The 23,500-nt window shown below is 38.3% G+C and overlaps 1 protein-coding gene across 1 annotated transcript in view; it reads left to right on the top strand.

Annotated features, from left to right (window-relative positions):
* LOC139442857 (uncharacterized) overlaps positions 1 to 23,500 on the top strand; it is a 134,316-nt gene that overhangs the window by 4,011 nt on the left and 106,805 nt on the right. Inside the window, exon 2 of the mRNA XM_071223760.1 lies at positions 19,499 to 19,579. Coding sequence (XP_071079861.1) covers positions 19,499 to 19,579 — 81 coding nt within the window. The remainder of the gene's footprint in view (positions 1 to 19,498; positions 19,580 to 23,500) is intronic.

Here is a 23,500-nt window from a genome sequence, read left to right as displayed (position 1 = left end):
ATAGATAAGAACCTATTCATATCTATACTATACAGACAAGAGCCTACCCAGTATACTTTATAGACAAGAGCCTACTCAGTATACTTTATAGATAAGAACCTATTCATATCTATACTATATAAACAAGAGCCTACTCATTATACTTTATAGATAAGAACCTATTCATATCTATACTACATAGACAAGAGCCTACTCAGTATACTTTGTAGATAAGAACCTATTCATATCTATACTATATAGACAAGAGCATACTCATTATACTTTATAGACAAGAACCTATTCATATCTATACTATATAGACAAGAGCCTACTCAGTATACTTTATAGACAAGAGCTTACTCAGTATACTTTATAGACAAGAGCCTACTCAGTATACTTTATAGATAAGAACCTATTCATATCTATACTATATAGACAAGAGCCTACCCAGTATACTTTATAGACAAGAGCCTACTCAGTATACTTTATAGATAAGAACCTATTCATATCTATACTATATAGACAAGAGCCTACTCAGTATACTTTATAGATAAGAGCCTATTCATATATGTTATAGGGGCGGTCGGGTAGCCTAGTGGTTAAAGCGTTCGCTCGTCATGCCGAAGACACGGGTTCGATTCACGACATGGGTACAAGGTGTGAAGCCCATTTCTGGTGTCCCCCGCAGTGATATTGCTGGAATATTGCTAAAAGCGGCGTAAAACCAAACTCACTCACTCACTCATATATGCTATATAGACAAGAGTCTACTCATTATACTTTATTGACAAGAGCCTATTCATATCTATACTATATAGACAAGAGCCTACTCAGTATACTTTATAAACAAGAGCCTACTCAATATACTGTACAGACAAGAGCCTACTCATTTTACTATATAGACAAGAGCCTTTTCATATATACTGTAAAGACAAGAGCCTACTCATGTACTATACAGACAAGCTCCTTATGATCAGTTATACTGTCAGACAATAGCTCCAGATAAACAAACAAAAATCACCATTACCCATTTTATTTTCAGTTGCTTTGAAAAATGTCAAAACCCCAGTAGTGTAAAACAGCACTCTGTGTGATCATCCAGCATATACCTTCAGTTCCATGCTTCATTCATCACACATACTGGGCACATGAACTCTACTGCAGTTAATAATGCAAACACAAGGCACGACCTCTCACTTACTGTTCATTAGACTGCAGTGAGGCGACGTGTTACACACTTGGGGCAGCACTCGAACAGATACAAATTAGGAGTAACCTGAAAAGCATTTTATGAAGAATTAATTACTTGAAATAATGTATACTCATTGGTGTAAAAATACCCAATAGACAGGACCCTATCAGGTAAAAACATTGAATACCAAATGAAAACTATCAATAACCAATGAAAATGATATTTGTGAATAAAACACTCTTGAGCTCTGTTTTTTCATATAGTTTTTGAAATGTTCATGACGAGTAAAGCTATATTCTGTCATACACTCACTCCTCAGAAAAAATATGTATTAATAAAGGATAAAAATTACTATACAGATGAAGAGTGACATTTTTGGGGATTAAACAGATAAAGTATGTTTACCTTGGTTGACCTAGAATCAATAAATATTCACATAACCATCCAGACTTGGAAACTGAGATATTTAGGTGGCAGTGAGATATGAAACAACTGATAGGAGATGCAATGTTTTTCTTTGTTACTTGTCCCCAACTTGGGCATTGGTGACCAACGTGTGTTATTCCGGGACAAGCCGAATAGCGACTCGTGCCCCTCTTGTAGCCATGTTAATTTAAACGTGACCAGGTTCCATCTAAGCGCAAAAGGGCACAGCTAAAAGAATTGTCAACTTGTTGCGTAATGATTCACATATATTTCCCCATATATTATATAACTTTGGATGCAATTTAAAGCACATCAGTACATGCGGTATTATACAGTATGATTGAACACATATAACTGTATCTTGGGTATGTTTTAGATGCAAAACGCATGTAAAATCAAAATTATTCCTGAGGGATTCTTTGAAGTTGTACGCGCATTTTGATGGGTATGTCATATTTTCGTACATAAAATTTATCAATGGGAGAACAAGTCTTCTTGCAGGTTACGGAAAGGGGCGAGTGGTGACGAATGCAACTTGGGAATTATTAAGAATTGACTTCAATAGGTTTTGCTTTCATAGAGGTATAACCGTAAAAAACATTGTGCACACTGTGTATTAAAGTCTTCGTAGCCTAGAGGACTTACGCAAAGGGTGCACACAGGTTTTTACAATTATACTTCCATCAACACAAAAACATAAATAAGTCAATAATAAAAACTTCACAGAATGCTTATTGATCTAGTAACTCCTTGGGCCACACTGAGAATGGAGAGAGAAAGAGAATGGTCATGACGGATCAACCTTGCGAGAAAATTATATAGAATCTGAACTTATGTGTTTGCCACACGTGTACCGGTATGTATTAAATAAATGTTTGTATAATCAATTCAGAGGAAAAAAGTATCATTTAACCTGATGAGTGAGTGAGTGAGGGAGTGAGGGAGTGAGTTTGGTTTTACGCCGCTTTTAACAATATTCCAGTAATATCATGGCTGGGGACACCAGAAACCGGCTTCACACATTGTGCTCGTGTGGGGAATCGAACCCGGGTCTTCAGCGTGACGAGCAAACGCTTTAACCACTAGGCTACCCCACCGCCCTTAGCCTAATGAAGAGTGCTAACATTGAAGTATTCAGGAAAAATATTTGAACTGCAAAAGAGATAGTTCTGAAGTCAGTTTTTCTTTTTATTCCACCTACCAACCAGGATGTCTCACAAAAGAATATGTAAATAAAAAATAAAAATAATAAGCATCTTTCTGTGAGGCCTCCTCATTGAATGAACTTGACAACCAAAGTTAAACTGATGCAGCCTAAACCAGACATGTCCTCCCAAGTCAGCAGTACAACCAGTACATGACACATGACAAAATGTCATCCCTGCTCCATGTATGTCATGACTGTCATGACCCATGTAACATGTCTCAGAGTTCAGGGGGCACTCAATAGTGGAGTTCTGTGCCATACCCAGTGTCAGCTGCCAGTACTCTCCTGCATGACTGTTTGCGTTCAACACTCGGCTCACTATAGTAATGGCTGATATCGGGTTCTCTACTGTAGATATGGAGTTTCGTAGAGTAGGTACTGGGTTTTGTACTAGGTAGAGTTTCATGACTGTGTAAATACCAGAGAATACCTCCACTTGAGTGTTAGACTACTCGGGGCGAGTGTATGGTGGAGAGCTCAGAGCTCAAGGCATGATCGATCACTATCTTGTTGCTTTATGCTAGGGATTTCCTTTGTTCAATAATCAGATAAGTGTGCACACGTAAGAACTGTTGAAGTTAGTTCATTTTTTTCTTACAGCGTCATATTCAAATAAACATCCATTCATAACATCACGCAAATATCACAAAACATATATATTTCCTAAACAAAGCTTTGTGTAGCGGTAGCGAGCCCTGAGATCATCGGTTTTAATGAGATTGGTTTGAATAAAAAAGTTTTTGACAGATGTATCGTTTGAAAATAAGGCTGTTTGACAGGTGTATCATTTGAATAAAGGGCTCTTTGACAGGTGTATCATTTGAATATAGAGCTCTTTGACGATTGTATCATTTGAATATAGGGCTGTTTGACAGGTGTATCATTTGAATATAGGGCTCTTTGACAGGTGTATCATTTGAATATAGGGCTCCTTGACAGGTGTATCATTTGAATATAGGGCTGTTTGACAGGTGTATCATTTGAATATAGAGCTCTTTGACAGGTGTATCATTTGAATATAGGGCTATTTGACAGGTGTATCATTTGAATATAGGGCTGTTTGACGGTTGTATCATTTGAATATAGAGCTCATTGACAGGTGTATCATTTGAATATAGAGCTCTTTGACGGTTGTATCATTTGAATATAGGGCTGTTTGACAGGTGTATCATTTGAATATAGGGCTCTTTGACAGGTGTATAATTTGAATATAGGGCTATTTGACAAGTGTATCATTTGAATATAGGGCTCTTTGACGGTTGTATCATTTGAATATAGAGCTCTTTGACAGGTGTATCATTTGAATATAGAGCTCATTGACGGTTGTATCATTTGAATATAGAGCTCTTTGACGGTTGTATCATTTGAATATAGGGCTGTTTGACAGGTGTATCATTTGAATATAGGGCTGTTTGACAGGTGTATCATTTGAATATAGGGCTCCTTGACAGGTGTATCATTTGAATATAGGGCTGTTTGACAGGTGTATCATTTGAATATAGAGCTCTTTGACAGGTGTATCATTTGAATATAGGGCTATTTGACAAGTGTATCATTTGAATATAGGGCTCTTTGACGGTTGTATCATTTGAATATAGGGCTGTTTGACAGGTGTATCATTTGAATATAGGGCTCCTTGACAGGTGTATCATTTGAATATAGGGCTGTTTGACAGGTGTATCATTTGAATATAGAGCTCTTTGACAGGTGTATCATTTGAATATTGGACTCTTTGACAGGTGTATCATTTGAATATAGAGCTCTTCGACAGGTGTATCATTTGAATGTAGGGCTCTTTGACAGGTGTATTATTTGAATATAGAGCTCTTTGACAGGTGTATCATTTGAATATAGAGCTCTTTGACAAGTGTATAATTTGAATATAGGGCTGTTTGACAAGTGTATCATTTGAATATAGGGCTCTTTGACGGTTGTATCATTTGAATATAGAGCTCTTTGACAGGTGTATCATTTGAATATAGAGCTCTTTTTGACGGTTGTATCATTTGAATATAGGGCTGTTTGACAGGTGTATCATTTGAATATAGAGCTCTTTGACAGGTATATCATTTGAATATAGGGCTGTTTGACAGGTGTATCATTTGAATATAGAGCTCTTTGACGGTTGTATCATTTGAATATAGGGCTGTTTGACAGGTGTATCATTTGAATATAGGGCTGTTTGACAGGTGTATCATTTGAATATAGGGCTCCTTGACAGGTGTATCATTTGAATGTAGGGCTCTTTGACAGGTGTATAGGGCTCTATGATAGGTTCATTGTTTGAATATTGAGCAGGTTCTGCCATTGTTATGTGGAGCTCTTTCTTATAAATATATACCGTTTTGTGTACATGATTATAAGATTGATATGCTGTATACCCAGTAGTGGAGAAGTGAGTGAGTGAGTTGTTTAACGCCGTTTTTAACATTATTCCAGTTATATCACGGCGTGTCAGCTTATTGTGGGAGGAAAGCCTGAAGTGATGCAGGTGTCAGACGTTTACCACTTCGGTGAAACCCATGAGCACGGGTATGGTGCTGACAAACCTAGAAACACAATCCTAGGTTTCTGGCGTGCCTAAGGGACGCAACTCTGCACAGCGAATCGCGGCGCCTTAGATGACTGGGCCACCCGTGCCCCCAGTGGAGAAGTGGGTATAATACAAGCATTGCTTGTTATTCTGAATGGATTCCAGCAATCTAACCTGCTCACCCGGTTCAGCATCCATCCTATGATTCACTCTTTTCTCTTGATCTTTCCTGCAACCAGGGTGGATAACTCTTAACATTTTGTATGCCATGTCCTTGACCTTGTGGTTCAACATTCCTTCATGTTGAAGACCTTGGTTACATTCAGCACATGGGCACAATTTGTGAAGGCAATTCTGAGTGTACCTGCCATCATATTACTTAAGAAAGTTAACAGAGAGAGAGAGAGAGAGAGAGAGAGAGAGAGAGAGAGAGAGAGACTACATGGAACCTACTATCAAGAATAAGACATTTAATTTATAATCCTGTCACACACTTATATTCTGAAAAGTAGTGTGTTTAGATTTCAAGAGTATCCAATGTGGAATTCTTGCCTCTCTGTCTGTGCCAAAGCCATTGTACACATCACAGGACAGGTTGGCGACCCATGATGGACTTAACCCCCATAGCAGTCAAGTAGCCATTCCTGGTGATGACTTGTCAGGGGGATTATGTCGGGAGATAATCACCAGAGGACTTTAGGATGTCACCATACCTGTCTATTCAGAATGTTAATTAGGTCTGAAGAGGGAAGGAAAGAGATAGAGACATGGAACTGGATTGAATCTTATGTTGTTATTGTGCAATGTGAGTGGAGAGATAAGCCTCCACACTTGGTCACACTGAGTTTTTTTCAAAGCAGATGTCTCCGCTTCGTAGCTAAGTAAACATGACACACACTCCTCTAGGTGAGCCATTGGTTATGTCACATGAAAATTTTTTTACACATAAATTCCATAACATTAAACACTTAGATCTAAAAATGATTTATAACAGGATAGTTTCGGTGTAGGATTAGATAAATTGATATTAATTGTTAATGTCAACAGCGAGGGCTGTGTTACCCAGACAGTGACAGGAAGTGTCCTGATTGTATTGATCAGCTATTCCTCTCCGGCCTTGTCAGCTGTGATTACATCGGTATCGGACAGAAACTGATGACGCCCATGTCACACCTCACATGACAAACGGTCCTGACATTGATTGATTGAAACTTACAATGTCTCCTCAAGTCATCACAGTTACATCATGGAGTTTGCTTGTTAATAATGCAAGGTCATCTGGTTCTACGATTCAGTGAGTCAGTGATGTTTTAAGGCAGTGCTTGTTTAGATGTGTCTATTCACATCAATATCGACGGTTTTTCAGTGATATTAATTTGGGTTTGTTTATGATCCAGTTAGTATTGTTAAAATGGTAAGAAATGTTGAAATATTTCAGGTGTTTATTTGTTCTTGTTCTGTGCGTTCCCATTGATTACCATCGAGCACTGCAATTATCCTTAACCTTATCGGTATCAGTGACAACCAAGAATATCAATATTTAGGATCAATACCGCACTACATTATTCATAGTTCTGATTGAAAATGAAAAAATATACCAATAATATCTTACTTAATCATTGCTACTGGTCAATATAGGAATTGTAGTTGACAAACACCCGAGCCCTGTTCCAGAAAGCGCTACGGCTGTCGTAAGTCTGTGTTACATTATAACTTACGATAGTCGTAGTGCTACGATTGCTTTGTTAAACAAGGCCCTGGAAAAAGGATAAGCACTGCTTGCTATGTACTTCCATATAAAATAACCATATCCTGTCTTGTTACTCAGATGAAACATATTTGTTTCTGTACACAGCTGACATACACATTTTGAAATAAATTGCAGGAAAAAGAAAGAATAGATTCTACACCCATGTTTGATTTTTGCTAGACTAACGCCTAGTCTCTGAAATTGTATACCGTAAAATTGATAGAATCAAATAACTCAGTTTAAATTGAAAGGGAGCCCCATTGAGAAGGGAGATTCAGACCCGAACCTGAGGGAAATCTAGACTTGCTTCATTGAGAGCTATTGCATTACACTTATGGGTTGGGTTGAAGGGAAAAAAATATGGTTGAGGGACTGTGAAACAGACTTGATGGTGGGTGTCATATATTTGTGTTTTGTACCTTTAGTGTGCAGAGTTTCGGGGACTGTTTGGTCAAGAAATGTTTTGATAACCTCTGTAATTTTTTTGGCAAATCCAATTTTCTCGTGTACACTTTCTTGCCGGCAGTTGACAAAAACACAGATTGGTGATGATGATGATCTTTGCTTTATCTGATCGTTTAAACTACTTACAACATATGTCTTATTACTTTTCAGCAGGTTTATGGAGCCATCATATCAGATATCAGTACTAAATTGACTTTGGGACTGAATGCACAGTGTGAGGTTTCAAATGTTTAATTTAGCATGGTTAAATCTATAGGTAACCTAACTCTACATTGAAAGCCCAGGAGGCCTTTCTCCATTCTACCATGACTAAATAAATGTGCACTCTGTGGGGTTAGCAAATGAAGTGAGCTCAGTCCATTGTTTAGAATGTCTTGTCCATTTCATTTCAGGGATCACCAATAACCTTTAGCACCGATAATGTGGACATTGTTCTTTTACAAATCAATATGCTTTATCTTCATATAGGGTGGGTACTGGTGGCCCAGTCGTCTAAGGCGCCACGATTCGCTGTGCAGAGTTGCGTCCCTTTGGCACGCCAGAAACCTGTGATTGTGGGTTCGAATCCCGGTTTGCCCTGATTATGTTTCTAGGTTTGTCAGCACCATACCCGTGCTCATGGGTTTCACCGAAGTGCTTAACATCAGAGACCTGCATCACTTTGGGCGTTCCTCACACATTAAGCTGAAACGCTGCAATATAACTGGAATACTGTTAAAAACCTCGTTAAACCCAACTCACTCACTTATAAAAACAGGCATTGACAGTGTGTATTAAGTGGCCATCCCTAAAGAAGAGTAGGCAAGCATTGCATGGATCAGTTCTACACTGCACGTCACTATTATGATGTCACAATGCTCAGTGTGACACTGTGACAGAAACTGTGATGTAACAGTTGGCTATAGAAAAGCATCAAATTTCAAGCACGTACTGTTCTCTGCAAGACTTAAAATGCACTCACTAAGTCGATTTCTATCGCGTTTTCTGCCTAAAAAGGTACTGACACGCATACTCAGAATATTGTAGTTACTGCATTTTATAACCTGTCCACATCCTTTGTTTTTCAAATTTGCCATCCCCAAATAGTTTGAAATAATGAGAAATTTCAGTGTTTGTTTAACAGAACACAAGTGTCTCTTTAGCGTGTACTATGATGTAATTATACATTTAACAGTTGTGGTCCAGTTCACTACTAAGAGGCCTGTGACATTGGCTTTCCATGATATAACCAAAATATTGTTCAAAGCAGTTAAACTCAACTCACTCACTCACTTGGAATACACCATGACCCAGCAAAGTGAAATGTTGAAATGACAGAAACAAGAAACGATAACGTACATCATTCAAACATAATCATGACAGTCAATGTCCAACATCACTTTTATTCAAAAGATTAAATTACCTTATTCGACGTAATAAGCACCCAGGGCCCTCTCAAAATTAGAAATAGGGGGCTCTTATTAGAATATAATCTTGGTGAGTTGAAAGATCGTAAATTTCGTGGTTAATGCTGGCAGCCTGAAATGATACCATAGAAACGTTGGTGTGTATGATACACGACAGATATATTTTCCAGAATTTAATTGCCTATAATTAAGGGTGCATATAACACACGAGTGCGTATTATACATGAATAAATAAGTCTTGTGTACATTGATCAATCAGAAGGGGTGCTAATTCGGATGGTTCACTAGCAAATATATTAGCAAATATCACCATGGGTGCTTATTAGAGCCTGTTTATGTTTATTACATCGAATATGGTACCCTGCACCCATGTCATGTGTTACTTGTCATCTTTTACATGTCCATGAATAATCAGGAGAACATACGTGGTAAAACACCTCACAAAACACACATTAAGACAGGTACTAAAACACTTCTTTGGAATAAGTAGGCGATAAAAACAATCAAATTAAAACGATATACATATATACAAAGAAAACACAGCAAGACTTGTACTTGTATTAAGTTTATGTTAATATATTGGACATGTTTGGCAATGAATGGCAGCATGGGATTAAAACAAATGAACATTTAGTTTGGGAGGACATATTGTGAAGGATTGTTTCAAATTGTGATAATTTTGTGAATATTTATAAATTATGTATCATAATTAAAACCAGATGCTCATCTACCATTTGCTGAGTTACAGGTAATACTTGGTACTGTATTATGTTTGTACTTTCAGCCATCCTGAAGTGTTAGGGAACTACACTCAGGGTTGTTTATTTAATTCAGATCATGTAACTTGGGGACCAACTGTTAAATATTCTTCGGGGAGACCTGGAATATTTGTTAGATTTTTGGGTCCAGCAATTTTAGTTTTTTTAACAGCTCATTTTTTCAGGACATCAAGTATTGTTTCCAACACACAATTTATCTATTCATATAAAACCTTAGATAATTTAATGCTTTCATGATTGCTGAATTTTTTATCTCAAATGTTCCCTCTGTAGTACAGTCTTTGGTGGAGATGCCATTGCACACAGAAAGAACAGGGTGTATAAAATATCCACTATTTGTACACCACAGCTTTTATTATTTTCCATTCAGAACTGAATGTATGTTTATTTTTTGAGTGACATATTCACATATGTTGCAGTAAATGCTTCCGTAGCACTGATTGTCTGATTAGTAAGGTCAAATGTGGAGGGTGTATCAGATCTTTATGCAGCACTAGAGGTTTTGTATCAGGCTAAAGAGTTACTTTTACTGAGTGTATGGTTAACTTGGGTCAGTTGAAATATATAAAAAACTAATTTGTGAAGTACTAGAAACCAGAACTGGGCTTCACAATTTGAACCCTTGTTTGGATTAGAACCTGGTTCTTCGGCATGATGAACGAATACCTTAACCACTGGACTACCCTGCTGCCACTTACTTACTACTGAGAATGCTTTGTTCTTTTTATAAACAGCTTGGTCAGGGACTAAATAATTTAATTTTGTAAAATAATTTTAGCTGATCTTTTATTTTTTCTCCTTCAAAAATGGAGTGGATGGTCATATAAAAATAGACAAACTATTTTTATCATGTGAATTTGAAAAATTAAAGTGTCGTTACTAGGCGGGCAAAGTTTTATTTCCATAGTCAGCAATGTCAGCCAGTCCATCGTTATATCACTACCTGTCCATCTTCCTGAGGCAAGAGAGTTAACTGACTATAAAAGTCCAGTTTCCACCCTTGCGGAACTAGGCTGGTATTATGGAGTTACGTTTTGGCTGGACTAATGAGTCTATGCATAGTCTAATCAAATGCGCGCAACGAAATTGCAATCTGGTTAGTAAATCTGCAGATTTTGGTCGTTTGCTAGACTAACATATAGTCTCTGAAATGAACATATACAGAAAAAAACAGTTGTTCAGTTATCTTAATAAAAATCTAATAAAAAGGGAGCCTAGTGATTCTCTTCATCCTGATACTGCAGTAATCTAGACTTGCCAAACATTATAGACTTGCATGGGCTGTAGTTGATATAAATGTATCAGGGTCTGTAAGACAGACTAGTCGTTTGCATGATTTGCAAAGCATGTGCATCATCAACTCGTTGTCAACAGATATTTTCCAAGTGGAAAGTCAGTTAACTCCCTTACCATGGGAAGACGCTACCTGTCTGTCTGCAGCACACCTGTGCAGGTGTTAACAAGGCGAGGGTGTTGTGGGGAAGGTGTGTGAGATGTATTATTGATTGGCTGGCCATTGTTTATAGCAACTGTTGTACTACCAGGGACAGGTGAAGCTGGGGATCAATCAGTTACAGGTAGTAACGACACAATCAGTCAGTTCATTCCTATTTCATGGACCTTTGATGGTTCATTACTGCACACTGAATAGTGTTGAATAATATGTTTTGCATCAACAAGCAGATTTATTTATAAAATCATTTTTAAGAATTTTTATCATTATATAGATTCTTAGATCATCTGTCAACTTCGAATATTTTGCGTGAGTATTTGAACAAATGTTTATAGTCACCCACTGGCTGGTGACAACTCATTGAAGACGTTGTAGATATGAGTGGTTCTCTCTGCGACCGTGCCTGACAGCAGATTATTTAAATTTTGAAAGACATAATAAAAAGATAAAATATCCTGACAACCAAATATCCTGATAAATTCTCTTCCATTTATTTTGCAATAATAGACATTAAGAAACTTTGAAGTGTTGCCAGACAGTAATCAATTCGATTGGACCTAGGAGTGAGTAAGGGAGTTGGGTTTAACAAGGCTTTATATAGTATTCCAGTCAAATCATGGTCTGTTAGCTGAATGTGGGAGGAAGCTTGGAATTATGCAGGTCCACTTGACTTTGGCGAAACCCTCAAACACGAGTATGTTCCTGACATGCTAGGGTCATAATGAAGCTAAATCCTGGCACACCCAAGGGACACAACTCTGCACATTGAATAGCAGCGCCTTCAACGATTGAAACACCTTTATCCCTGAACCTACAAAATGGCATCGGTGTGATTTGCCTTCTCACTAATTCAGTGTATCATATCTCTACTCTATTAGGATAAATTGTGAAGCCCATTTCTGGTGTCCCCTCCCGTGATATTGCTGGAATATTGCTAAAAGCGACATAAAATCAAACTCACTCACTGTGATAAATACCCGGGACCCATTCACGGCCATAACTTTGTTTGGAGTCTAATTCGCAAATATGTGACGCTAATAATAGCCATCCAATCAAATTTCTCTCATGAATGAGACAAAGTCTGTGCAAGGCTGCTGATAAGAGAGACGAAGATTCTGACGTCACTTCCGACATGAAGCCATTGTTACAGGGTATGGGTCCAGGGTACTTTCATAATAGAAGGAAGACATGCTGGATAATTGAGGCTGTCAGGCTTGATATCATTTCATTATTTATTAATACCTAAATATAAATATGTTTTTTATCTGCTCAAAAAAACCTAATAAGGTCATCATTCATGTCTCATCTCCCCATTAGCCTTCTTTATTGGGTATATATTAAATAGATTACTGTAATTACCTATGTACATAAGTATTAAATGTTATTCATGTCATATTGACATAATGTACAGCAACAAGATTAAGGTAGGATCCATAGCTTTACAAAAAGTATTAATGCATCAACTCTGGATAACAATGGCAGGATCAAGGCACCAGTGAGGCTATGAGAAGACTATTGAAGGAAGTATGGATCTATGTTGATTCAATGGGGATCAGTGGTGAGGGAATTATTATACCCTTATTGATTGCCTGCCCCCTGATTGGTCATTGTCTGATGAATAATACCCCACAATGCATCACCCAAGTTGGCTTAGTGACTGAATAACAATAGCCTCAGGATGCCATGTCAGTACGTGGTCAAATCAGATTACTGCTTGTGGTGACATTAGACAAGCTGGGAAGAATTAAGTTTACTACAAATAAATGATTATGATATGTGTGTAATTGACATATGAGACACAAACAAACAAACAAACAATTGGTTGACGTTAAGATCACAGTCTCACACTGTTCGGACTAGTGACCACCGAGTCACCAAGCTTGATTGTCAATGTTCTTTGTTTGTTACATGTTGTTTAACACTGCACTCAGCAATTTTCCAGCTATATGATGTTGGTCTGTAAATAATCGATCAGACAATCCAGTGATTGACATCATGAGCATCGATCCACGCAATTGGGAGACGATGACATGCATCAACCATGTCAGCGAGTCTGACCACCCGACCCCATTAGCCGCCCCTTATGACAAGCACAGTCAGCTTTTATGGCAAGAATGGGTTGCTGAAGACCTATTCTACCCCTGATCTTCACAGGTCATGAATGAATGAATGAATGCAAAATTGTATTTTTTACTTTTTGTGTCATAAAATCTTTAAAATAGAGAAAAGATTAAAAGATTTTGAAACAAGGTTTACTTACATGTGGGGGCGGTCGGGTAGCCTAGTGGTTAAAGTGTTCGCTCGTCACGCCAAAGACCGGGGTTCGATTCCCGACATGGGTACAATGTGTGAAGCCCATTTCTGGTGTCCCCCGCAGTGATGTTGCTGGAATATTGCTAAAAGCGGCGTAAAACCATACTCACACACTCACTACTTACATGTGTACTCTCCTTGCAAACAGTCATGCAGCACAGAATCCTGCAGTACTGTAAGGGCAATGTTACAGTCATTACAGGGCAGTCAGGTAGCCTTATGGTTTAAGCGTTCGCTTGTCACGCCGAAGACTCAGGTTCGATTCCCCACATGGGTACAATGACTGTGAAGCTCATTTTTGGTGTCCCCCACCATGATATTAATGGAATATTTTGGGGGGACAACGTCCTCTCTAACAACCTCCATGATTTCACTAAAAGAAAACTAACAGAAGCAGTCCACATTCACCACCACAAGGCCATCAATCAACAGAGATCAAGGCTATTTCATCCCATCCGCCTACTATGAACTCATCAAGCAATAATCACTTATTCTGTTTAATTGGCTTCATGTCCCATTGGCTTCCACCTTTATGTTCTCTGTCCATCGTGTTGTGTCAGTATTATCTCTTTGTTGTCAACACCTACCTATGTTATCCCACTCATATATGCACTTGTTACTGTCCCCTACTGTTAATCCTCCACCTACCATATATATTCTGTACTAAGTCCCTCATTCAGTCTTGCTTGACAACGGTATAAGGATCTATACCGAAACGTCGCTTTTTACAGTATTAAAGAAGTTGTTATCCTTAAAAATTGTGTCTACCTTGCTGGAATATTTCTAAAAGTGGCTTACAACCAAACTCACTCACTCATTCACTTCCGTCATAACAGTAATCAGCTTTGCAATACCCAAGTTAGTCATTGTATAATAGCTGTGCGTTTCCTTTTGTTAGAGTTGAGCCTGGAGAATAAAGGGAGGTAATAAGTTGTAATCCTGCTCAGCAGAAGTTAATACATGTACAATCACCACTTCCATCTCCAGTTCCACGTCCACTGTGCTCTACTGTGCAAAGCACCAGCAGTAGGATTATATACCTAATGAATTATGTTAATGGATAAAGAACCAGTTTATTGATGTGGGTCAGCTGTTATCAGCAATGTAAATATTATTTGATACTTCCCCAGCAGTGTGATATAACAGCAGAGCGGGGTGTTGGGGATGGTGGGATACCATTAGCAGTGTTTGTATTGGGAAGTGCTGCATGTTATATGGTCTTTTTACATTCCCTGATTCAACCCTATCAATATTACCTTGATTACACCAGAACAAAATGGCATTATCACAATCATTTATTTCTGTAAAGTGCTTTTAATAAATTTATCACAACTATTTTGGGGGGAGGGGGGACATGAAAAAAATGACTGTTCTATTATATTATTATTTTCAAATATATATTTTATAACTTTGAACATTATTACATGTGTTACATAAAATTTGCACCCCCCATAGAGACTATGTATTTAGAGGGGTGTCATTTTTTCTCTCTATACGAATATATTATGTTATACACGCTATCATCAAGTTCCTGTGTAATTTACAAGTCTCTTAAAACTTAAAAGTGGGAAATAAACCAAGTCCAGCTCTAAAAGACATTCTTCATTACCTTGACAATACCCCCCTCAGAGTACCCCTTTAATGTCTTCGGGAGAACGTTTCAATACATCAGCGCTACACTGAATTCGTTCTTTCCTATTGACTGGTCATTTTCGATAAATCAATGATAGTTTCCCCCAACAATACCACACATACCAGTTGCCAAGGATATTCACACCACACAGGTCACATGAGTGGCATGCGATAAAGTTCACATTCGTGTACTGTCAGAGAGACATTGTTGTGGGCAGTTCTGCCTTACTGGTCTCTATGATGTCCTCTTAAAGGGAGATAACTACACGTGTCCTACCATTGATAAGTGCTTAGTAACACGATCCGTATGAGCAATTGCACACACAAAGAATATGAATGGCTGTCACGACAAATTGTTTTGTAATTGTGCTGTGAAGCATTGATTGTGTTCAGAACTTGATTTTGAGATTTGATTGCAGGAAATATCTAAGTGTTTTCAATGGCCCTTTTCAATTGAAGGTGATATATGGTGTGACTATATAGTGATTAAGGCCATGCTTTTTATGTTTGATAGTGTTTGTTTTTTCACATAACATTGAACTTGGCCGGGTCGTTGAAGTAAAAGTTAATATGATTAGCAAGAGTTGTGATTTATTTGTCATTGGAGAGGTCATTTACGTGCAAAAAAGTAAATGCTATTTTCGGTTAAGCCATGCCTCCTTTGTTTTCATAGACTAGGGAGATAAGAGTTAGGATCCAAGGGTTGGCCAATATCATGAACCAAAGTTTACTCGTATACCAGCCTAAAGTGACTAATTGCTATAGGTTTGCAACTGTAGATGAAGACTATCTGTTGCTGGTGTATACGCAATGAAAGAACTGAAAGAAGTATTCTTTCAAAGGATTGTATACATATTTCAAGACTTGATATAGAAATGTTTTTAAACTTTCCAGATCATATCATTTGCATGTTTTCTGATAAAGATATAGTGGTTATAATGTGTGAGTGGACCTGGGTGTCGATATGTTTTGTAACTTCCAGCTTCCAGAACTGTTTCATAACGTTTGAACGCTTTCACATTAATCTAGCCTTTAAACTGAGCCTTGTGGGAAAATATGAAACATGAGGAAACAACAGATCGAAGTCCATGAATCAATTCCAGTGTTTATACCTCAGTATGTGTTACGGATATATTTACATAGAAACCGTGTTCACTGTAGTTAGCGCCCTGATCCAGGAAGCGCCTCCTACCAACCTCCGGACCAGTCTGTAGGTAATCTTTACAAGCGCCCCTGTATATGACAGAACATTAAATGGCAGTCCATACTACACATTTCCTTTACAGAAAACAGCACCACACAAGGGATACAAAATTGCCTGGTAGGCTGGGATGGATAACTCGGGTACCCGGGTCGGGTTGGTACTGAGTAGGACCCGGGTACCCACAGGACCACCCGGACCCGTGGTTAGTCATGTGATATCTTATTTAATGCCAAAAATTATCTGGAACTCTATGGTTACACTATAGTCACAAATGTTCGCATTCCTTTTGACTTTTCATATCTTTGAATAAAGATATAACTTGAGTCAACTTCAGTGTATGAATGACCAGATTCTTTTTTACATGTATCTTCATACATTTTGCCAGGGCTATGGTAATAAAATGCCCAATCGGACACTTTGTACCTATCTCTTGAAACCTACAGTGGGCACCTGGGTAGGGTTGGGTAATAGGGGGGTGGGTACCCGGGTAGTAAATTCGGACTCGTCCTAGCCCTATTGCCTGGTAGCAAAGTTTGATCACTCCTGCTAGATCTCTGAAAATAACAATTTAACTCCTCGTGAATGGTTTTAATAGCACCCCCTATATATATGGCATGTAAAACTTCCTATGTCCCAGATCGCAGAGAAAGAGAGATCACTATTATCTGGACATATCCGGGAGTGTATTGTTGCAGCAGGTTGACTACACAAGGGCGGAAACAATGACATACATAGCAAACCAAAAATAAACATTGCAATCAAGTGCTAGATTTAGTGCTTCTCACCAAGTATTGAGTCAAGTGTGGTTAGTTTACACAAGCTGTTCAGGCAGTTATGACAGTCGCCATCTGTGTATGAAGGCGTCTCTGTTCTTGGAAACCTATGAAATAATCTTATAATTTAGAGAGAAACTCTGCTCTCCCATGTGGTGAACCTGACATCAGAGTTACTACAGTCATGGTGAATACTTTACACTGCACACTTACTTTCATAGAATTTTATCATACCCACTGGCAGAATGATGTGATCTGATTGATCCATGTGATCTTGATAAAATACTATTTAAACCACCATGGAGGGAAATAAATTTCTCAGCGGGAGAATAAATCCCTTATACCCCGCCATGAACAAGACAGGTTGCACATGGATTTCTGAGAGGCAGAATATATCCCTCATACCCCGCTTCGAAGCCGCACGCTTTTTCGAAGTCAATGAAAGTCATGTGACATAGTACAAGTAAACCTCAGCACAGTTGAACAGCCATTTTTAATCAATTTTGAATTTTTTTCATTCTGTTACAATGTCATACAAAAACATGTCGGTAAGATAAATTTGTTGTAGGAAGATCACGAGGGGTACATGGGGTTTTATGCGTCCCTCGGTAGACTGTATACCACTCGCCTCCAGCTCGAGGTATAAAGCCTAACATGGAACACATAAAACCCCATGTACCCATCGCGATCCTGCTGCAACTTACTGTGATTACTCAGGTACCAAAACTTTAAACCTTTTATAATCTTTGTTGGTTGATCTATCCCATTGGAAAATGCCTTATTTGGAATTTCATAATTAATGGAAAGTTACATCCCATGTCAAGAGAAGAAAACATACTGTATTATACAAGTGAACTGTTGCCACTCAGTACTGTGTCATGGAATTCTATAGTCTTGGTGTTGTTGTTTGCTGATTAGGTTTTACATTTCGAAGGTAAAGGATAGTTTCATTAATATCATGACAGATTTGAGAGTGAGAGTGAGAATATCCTGCCCTCCTGGTGGCACCAGTTAGACACAAATGATAAACATCTTTGAATTGGTGTTTGTTTCATCTAATTAAACTGTCAAATCTTGATATGGATATTGAATTGGACGCAAAAATAAATAAATAAAAATGTTTTCAGTAGAAAAGGAAGTATGCCCCTTAAGCATCAAGTGAATGAGAGAGTATGGTTTAACTCCGCTTTTAGCAATAATCTTGCAATATCATGGCAGTGAACACCAGAAATGGGCTTCATTACGTTTCCAAGCATCAAGTTAGATATATATAAATAAACTGTGGTCATCTGGTACATTGGAATATCATTTACTTATAAGGTTAACACTGGAATGTGAACTGTACCGGGGAACATCACTCTTCGATAGCTAGTCTTGGTTCAGCATCACCTAGTCTCACTGTACGAACTCCCTGGGGTAGAAAGGATCAATGTTTGAGAACGTAGTGATATCAATTTGATATGGATGATATTGATCTGACACCCAGATGCGCACTGTCAACGTTAAAAAAATTATTGTCAAAGAATATGATTTTAAACTAATGGTTGCAGATAAGGTCATTAAAGGTTAAACACATGCTTCCCTCGTTGTGTTAGTTATTTAAAACATTCTGTGTGAACAGTTCTTTTCTTTAATTTTTTATTTTACTTGGTAAAAATTTCCTGTTTTATTAATTTTTGAGTGGAAATCTTTACTGTCCGGATTTTAACAAAAGCTTTATGTTTCCTTGCCTACAAATTCACCAATTTCCTTCCCACCAGTGTGTGACACCGTCGTTAGACTCTCAGTCTCGCTGTGACTCTTTCTCTCTCTCTTAGACTCTCTCTCATTTTCTGTCTCTCTTTCTCTTTCTGTCTCTCTCTCTTAGACTCACTCTCTCTGTACTCTACTCTCCCCCTCTCTGTCTCGCTTTGACTTTTTCTCTCTCTCTCTCTCTTAGACTCTCTCTCATTTTCTGTCTCTCTTTGACTCTCTCCATGTGTGTGTTTCTCTCTTAAACTCTTACTCTCCCTCTCTCAGTCTTGCTTGGACGTTTTCTCCCCTCTCTCTTAGAATTTGTCTCATTTTCTGTCTTTATTTAACTCTTTCTCTGTGTGTGTCTCTCTTTGACTCTCTCTCTCTTAGACTCTCTGTCTCTCTCTCTTAAACTCTCACTCTCACTCTGTCTGTCTCTCTTTGACTCTTTCTTTCTCTGTTAGACTCTCTCGATCCCTCTGTTGGACTCTCTGTTAGACTCTCTCTCTCTCTGGAAACCAGAGATCATCAATGATTTGCTGAAGTACAAAACAGTTGCCACACATTGGAGCAAGATTGGGATGTCATCTGACCTTAAAGATATGTTATTTATATATATTTCTCTGTTTTAACATACTTTGTTTAATTACAGGTGTCAAGCGTCCGGCATGGCATTGACAACAGTCCTCCAAAGCGATACCCCCATCTCATACTTCGACTTAAACAAATACAGGTAAGAATAACTTTTAACACTTACATATTGTGTTTGTAGAGAAATAAGTCATGTTCACGTGATGACATGTACAAAGGCTGAAAAAGCAACATCGGGCAGCACAGCATTGTTATAGATTTGTGTATTTGTATGCAAGCAATTCAAAATTTATTGGGTTATGGTGATTTAGTTTGAGGATCTTATGAAAAGATGCAGCTTATCTGGACCTCTGAATCAAGGTTGTGTGTTTTTAAAATATATTTGTAGCCTTCTCAAGAAATAAAATAGGAAAATAAAGCACCATACCTGTGCTCTTGGGTTTCATCGAAGTGGTTAACATCTGGGACCTGCATCAGTTCGAGCTTTCCTCCCACATTAAGCTGACACGCCGTGATATAACTGGAATAATGTTAAAAGCACCTTCAACACAACTCACTCACTCACTCACTCACTCACTCACTCACTCACTCACTCACTCACTCACTCACTCACTCATATAATGTCCACCACTATTTTGCCTTGTACTCCCAATGGAATCTGTGTTGCTGGATTATTGATACTGGTTATTCTCTTGCATTGGCGTTTTATATAATGTTGATATATAGGGATGTAGTTGGGACAAACAATTTGGGGTTGAATGTATTTATGTATCATGAAATATAGTCTATAAGGGCATGCTATGAAAGTCATGATTTGGAAATACACAAGAAAATATTATGATGTTGCTTTGAGGGGTTGATATGAAAATGAAACACTGATATGAGAGATTGATATGAACTTCAGGATACATTATGTAATATGGGGTGAGTGAGTGAGTTTGGTTTTACGCCGCTTTTAGCAATATTCCAACAATATCATGGCAGGGGACACCAAAAATGGGCTTCACAAATTGTACCCATGTCGGGAATCGAAACCCGGGTCATCGGGGTGACGAGCGAACGCTTTAACCACTAGGCTAAAGACTAAAGAGTATTTAAGGAAACAATGCTGGCCTATTGGATTGATGTAAAGAGTATTTAAGGAAACAATACTGGCCTATTGGATTGATGTAAAGAGTATTTAAGGATACAATGCTGGTCTATTGGATTGATGTAAAGAGTATTTAAGGAAACAATGCTGGTCTATTGGATTGATAAAACAAATATTTAAAGACACACAATTTGATAAGAAGTTGAAATGAAAGGTTTTGGAGGAAGCACAATAGGTTTTGATTTAATCATAAACTCCTAATTCCAGAACTTGTAGACTTGATAATTGACCATTGTTTGTATTAACATGAAAACATGGCCATCTCATGAAATAATGATGTTGTTGTCCATGGTCGTTGTTTAGTATACACAGTGATTATTGATCGGATCACTCCACACACTGCACTGCACAGTATGCGGCCCTTCGAAGGCACCTGACTGGACATAAAATCTTATCAAGTTCCTGTACTAGAGACCACTTCAGCTAAACTCCACAGTGCTCTCTGTACTTTATGTAGGTAATCATGTATGTTAGAAACCACTTGAATTGAGCTCCGCACACACTTAAACACTTGTATCGTATATCCCTTGTCACAAAAAGTACTCAGTCCCTATCTTTGTTATGGCTGTTAGGTCAGGGACGGGTAACTCGGGTATCCGGGTTGGGTGGGTACTGAGTAGGACACTGGTACCCACAGGACTACCCGGACCCGTGATTAGTCATGTGATATATTGTTTGATGACAAATATTATCTAGAACTCTATGGTTACACTACAAGTCACTAATGTTCACATTTCTTTCTGACTATGCACCCATTCCTTCTGATTTTTCATATGGTTGAATAAAGATATAACTTAATTCAACTTCAGTGTATGAATGACCAGATTGTTTAATTTATGTATCTGAATACATTTTGCCAGGGCTATTCTAAAAATTTCCCAATCAGACATTTTGAGATATCTCCTGAGACCTTCAGTGGGTACCTGGGTAGGGTCGGGTAATAGGTGGATGGGTACCCGGGTAGTAAATTTGGACTCGTCCCAGCCCTAATGGCTGTTATGGTCCCAAAGTGTCATTTTTTTGTCAATCCAAAACTAAAATACTTATTATGTTCAAAATATCTGCAATCCATGGCTTTTTCAGCCTTCCTCAAGAATAAAGATTATTTAAGAATTGTCCTCAATATTTTCTTACATTTTATGGAGATATAAATGAAAAACTGGTATGCACACTTTGTAAATCCATATACTGTAAATCGTAAAATTAATACATCTCCAAAAGAATGCAACCGCTGGTCCCTAGACAAAGATGCGACTCAATATGAATGCAACACCCCCTCCTCTCAAGCCTCAGTGGATTTATATCTAAAGAAAACATCCGCTCGCTCACTCATAGAGGTGGTTGGGTGGCCTAGTGGTTAAAGTGTTCGCTCGTCACACCGAAGACCCGGATTCGATTCCTGACATGGGTACAATGTGTGAAGGCCATTTCTGGTGTCCCCCGCTGTGATATTGCTGGAATATTGCTAAAAGCTTCGTAAAACCATACACAGTCAGTTACAGGAGAATCCTCACTTTAATCCAACCTTACATTAATCCAATCACACACCAGATAGCACTGCTTATTAGCGCTGAGTAGATTACGTCCTCTTAAAAAAATACATGTACACTGGCTTGTGTCGGCCTTTGACGCAGTCGCAAAGAACAAAGACACCATGTTGCATGGGTGGCGTCTGTCTGGACTTGGCAGGTGTGATCAGTGATGACATAGAACTCTTGTCTTGACCCCAGCAATGACAATTCACAGGATGTAATTAGTGTTTAAATGACATTGTTTATATACTTGCTACAAGTGCTGCTCAATAAACGTACAGTGATGTGGAATACATAAGTAGTTGTTTGTTTTCAGCGTATGTCTAAGTTGGTATTTCTGCTATCCAAAATGTCTTATCGTTGATATAAATGCGATGTTTAATAATGTGAGCAAAGACCACTCGCATTTTCACATTTAATTCACGCTCGCGTTAATTTCAAGATTTACAGTACCCGGTGCATTCCAGTTTTTACATTTCCTTAAATGCAAATATATGTTAATGTCAATTCTCATAAAGAAAGAAGTCAACAATAATAACTTCACAGATTGCATATTGAATCAGTAACACACAAAAACTGTAGACAACGATAATAACTCAGTGACATTGTTCAGCACAATCACACATGAACACAAGCCAATCACACATGCAACACACGCCAATCACACATGCAACACACGTCAATCACACATGCAACACAAGCCAATCACACATGCAACACACGCCAATCACACATGCAACACAAGCCAATCACACATGCAACACGGGCCAATCACACATGCAACACAAGCCAATCACACATGCAACACAAGCCAATCACACATGCAACACGGGCCAATCACACATGCAACACAAGCCAATCACACATGCAACACAAGCCAATCACACATGCAACACAAGCCAATCACACATGCAACACAAGCCAAGGAAACAGAGGAAATGATCATCCCCACGTGAGCTTGGCCTAACTTTTGTTTATGGAAGCTAAAACACAAAAATTATTGCTTGATAAGCCAATCAAATGCCATGGAATCACTTGCAATTTATTGTGATATAACTGATGTAACACTGGAGCAGTAGACCTCACTCACTCACTCACTCACTCACTCACTCAAATACATTATTATCTCAAATATAAGTTGGCTTTTTCAATCACTTTCGTTCACATTAAAAAAATCCTTTTATCACTGGCACGTCGTTTCCTGTGAGAATGTTTATCCAATGTTGATCAATTGTTTGCTTCTTGTGCTTGGTAAACTGAAGACTGAAGAGGTATTGACCATCATCGCTGCTGTTTTTCCTGTGAACCAGGCTCCTATCTAGATCCAATGGCCCAGGTGTTTACTTACCTGTCTGCTTGAAGAATTACCTTTGTTCCCCAG

The sequence above is a fragment of the Haliotis cracherodii genome, unplaced genomic scaffold (assembly GCF_022045235.1).
Source record: "Haliotis cracherodii isolate W230 unplaced genomic scaffold, xgHalCrac1.p SCAF_5, whole genome shotgun sequence".
Taxonomy (NCBI): domain Eukaryota; kingdom Metazoa; phylum Mollusca; class Gastropoda; order Lepetellida; family Haliotidae; genus Haliotis; species Haliotis cracherodii.
Note: the sequence above shows the minus strand (reverse complement) of the source record. Positions and strands in the feature narration are given on the sequence as shown.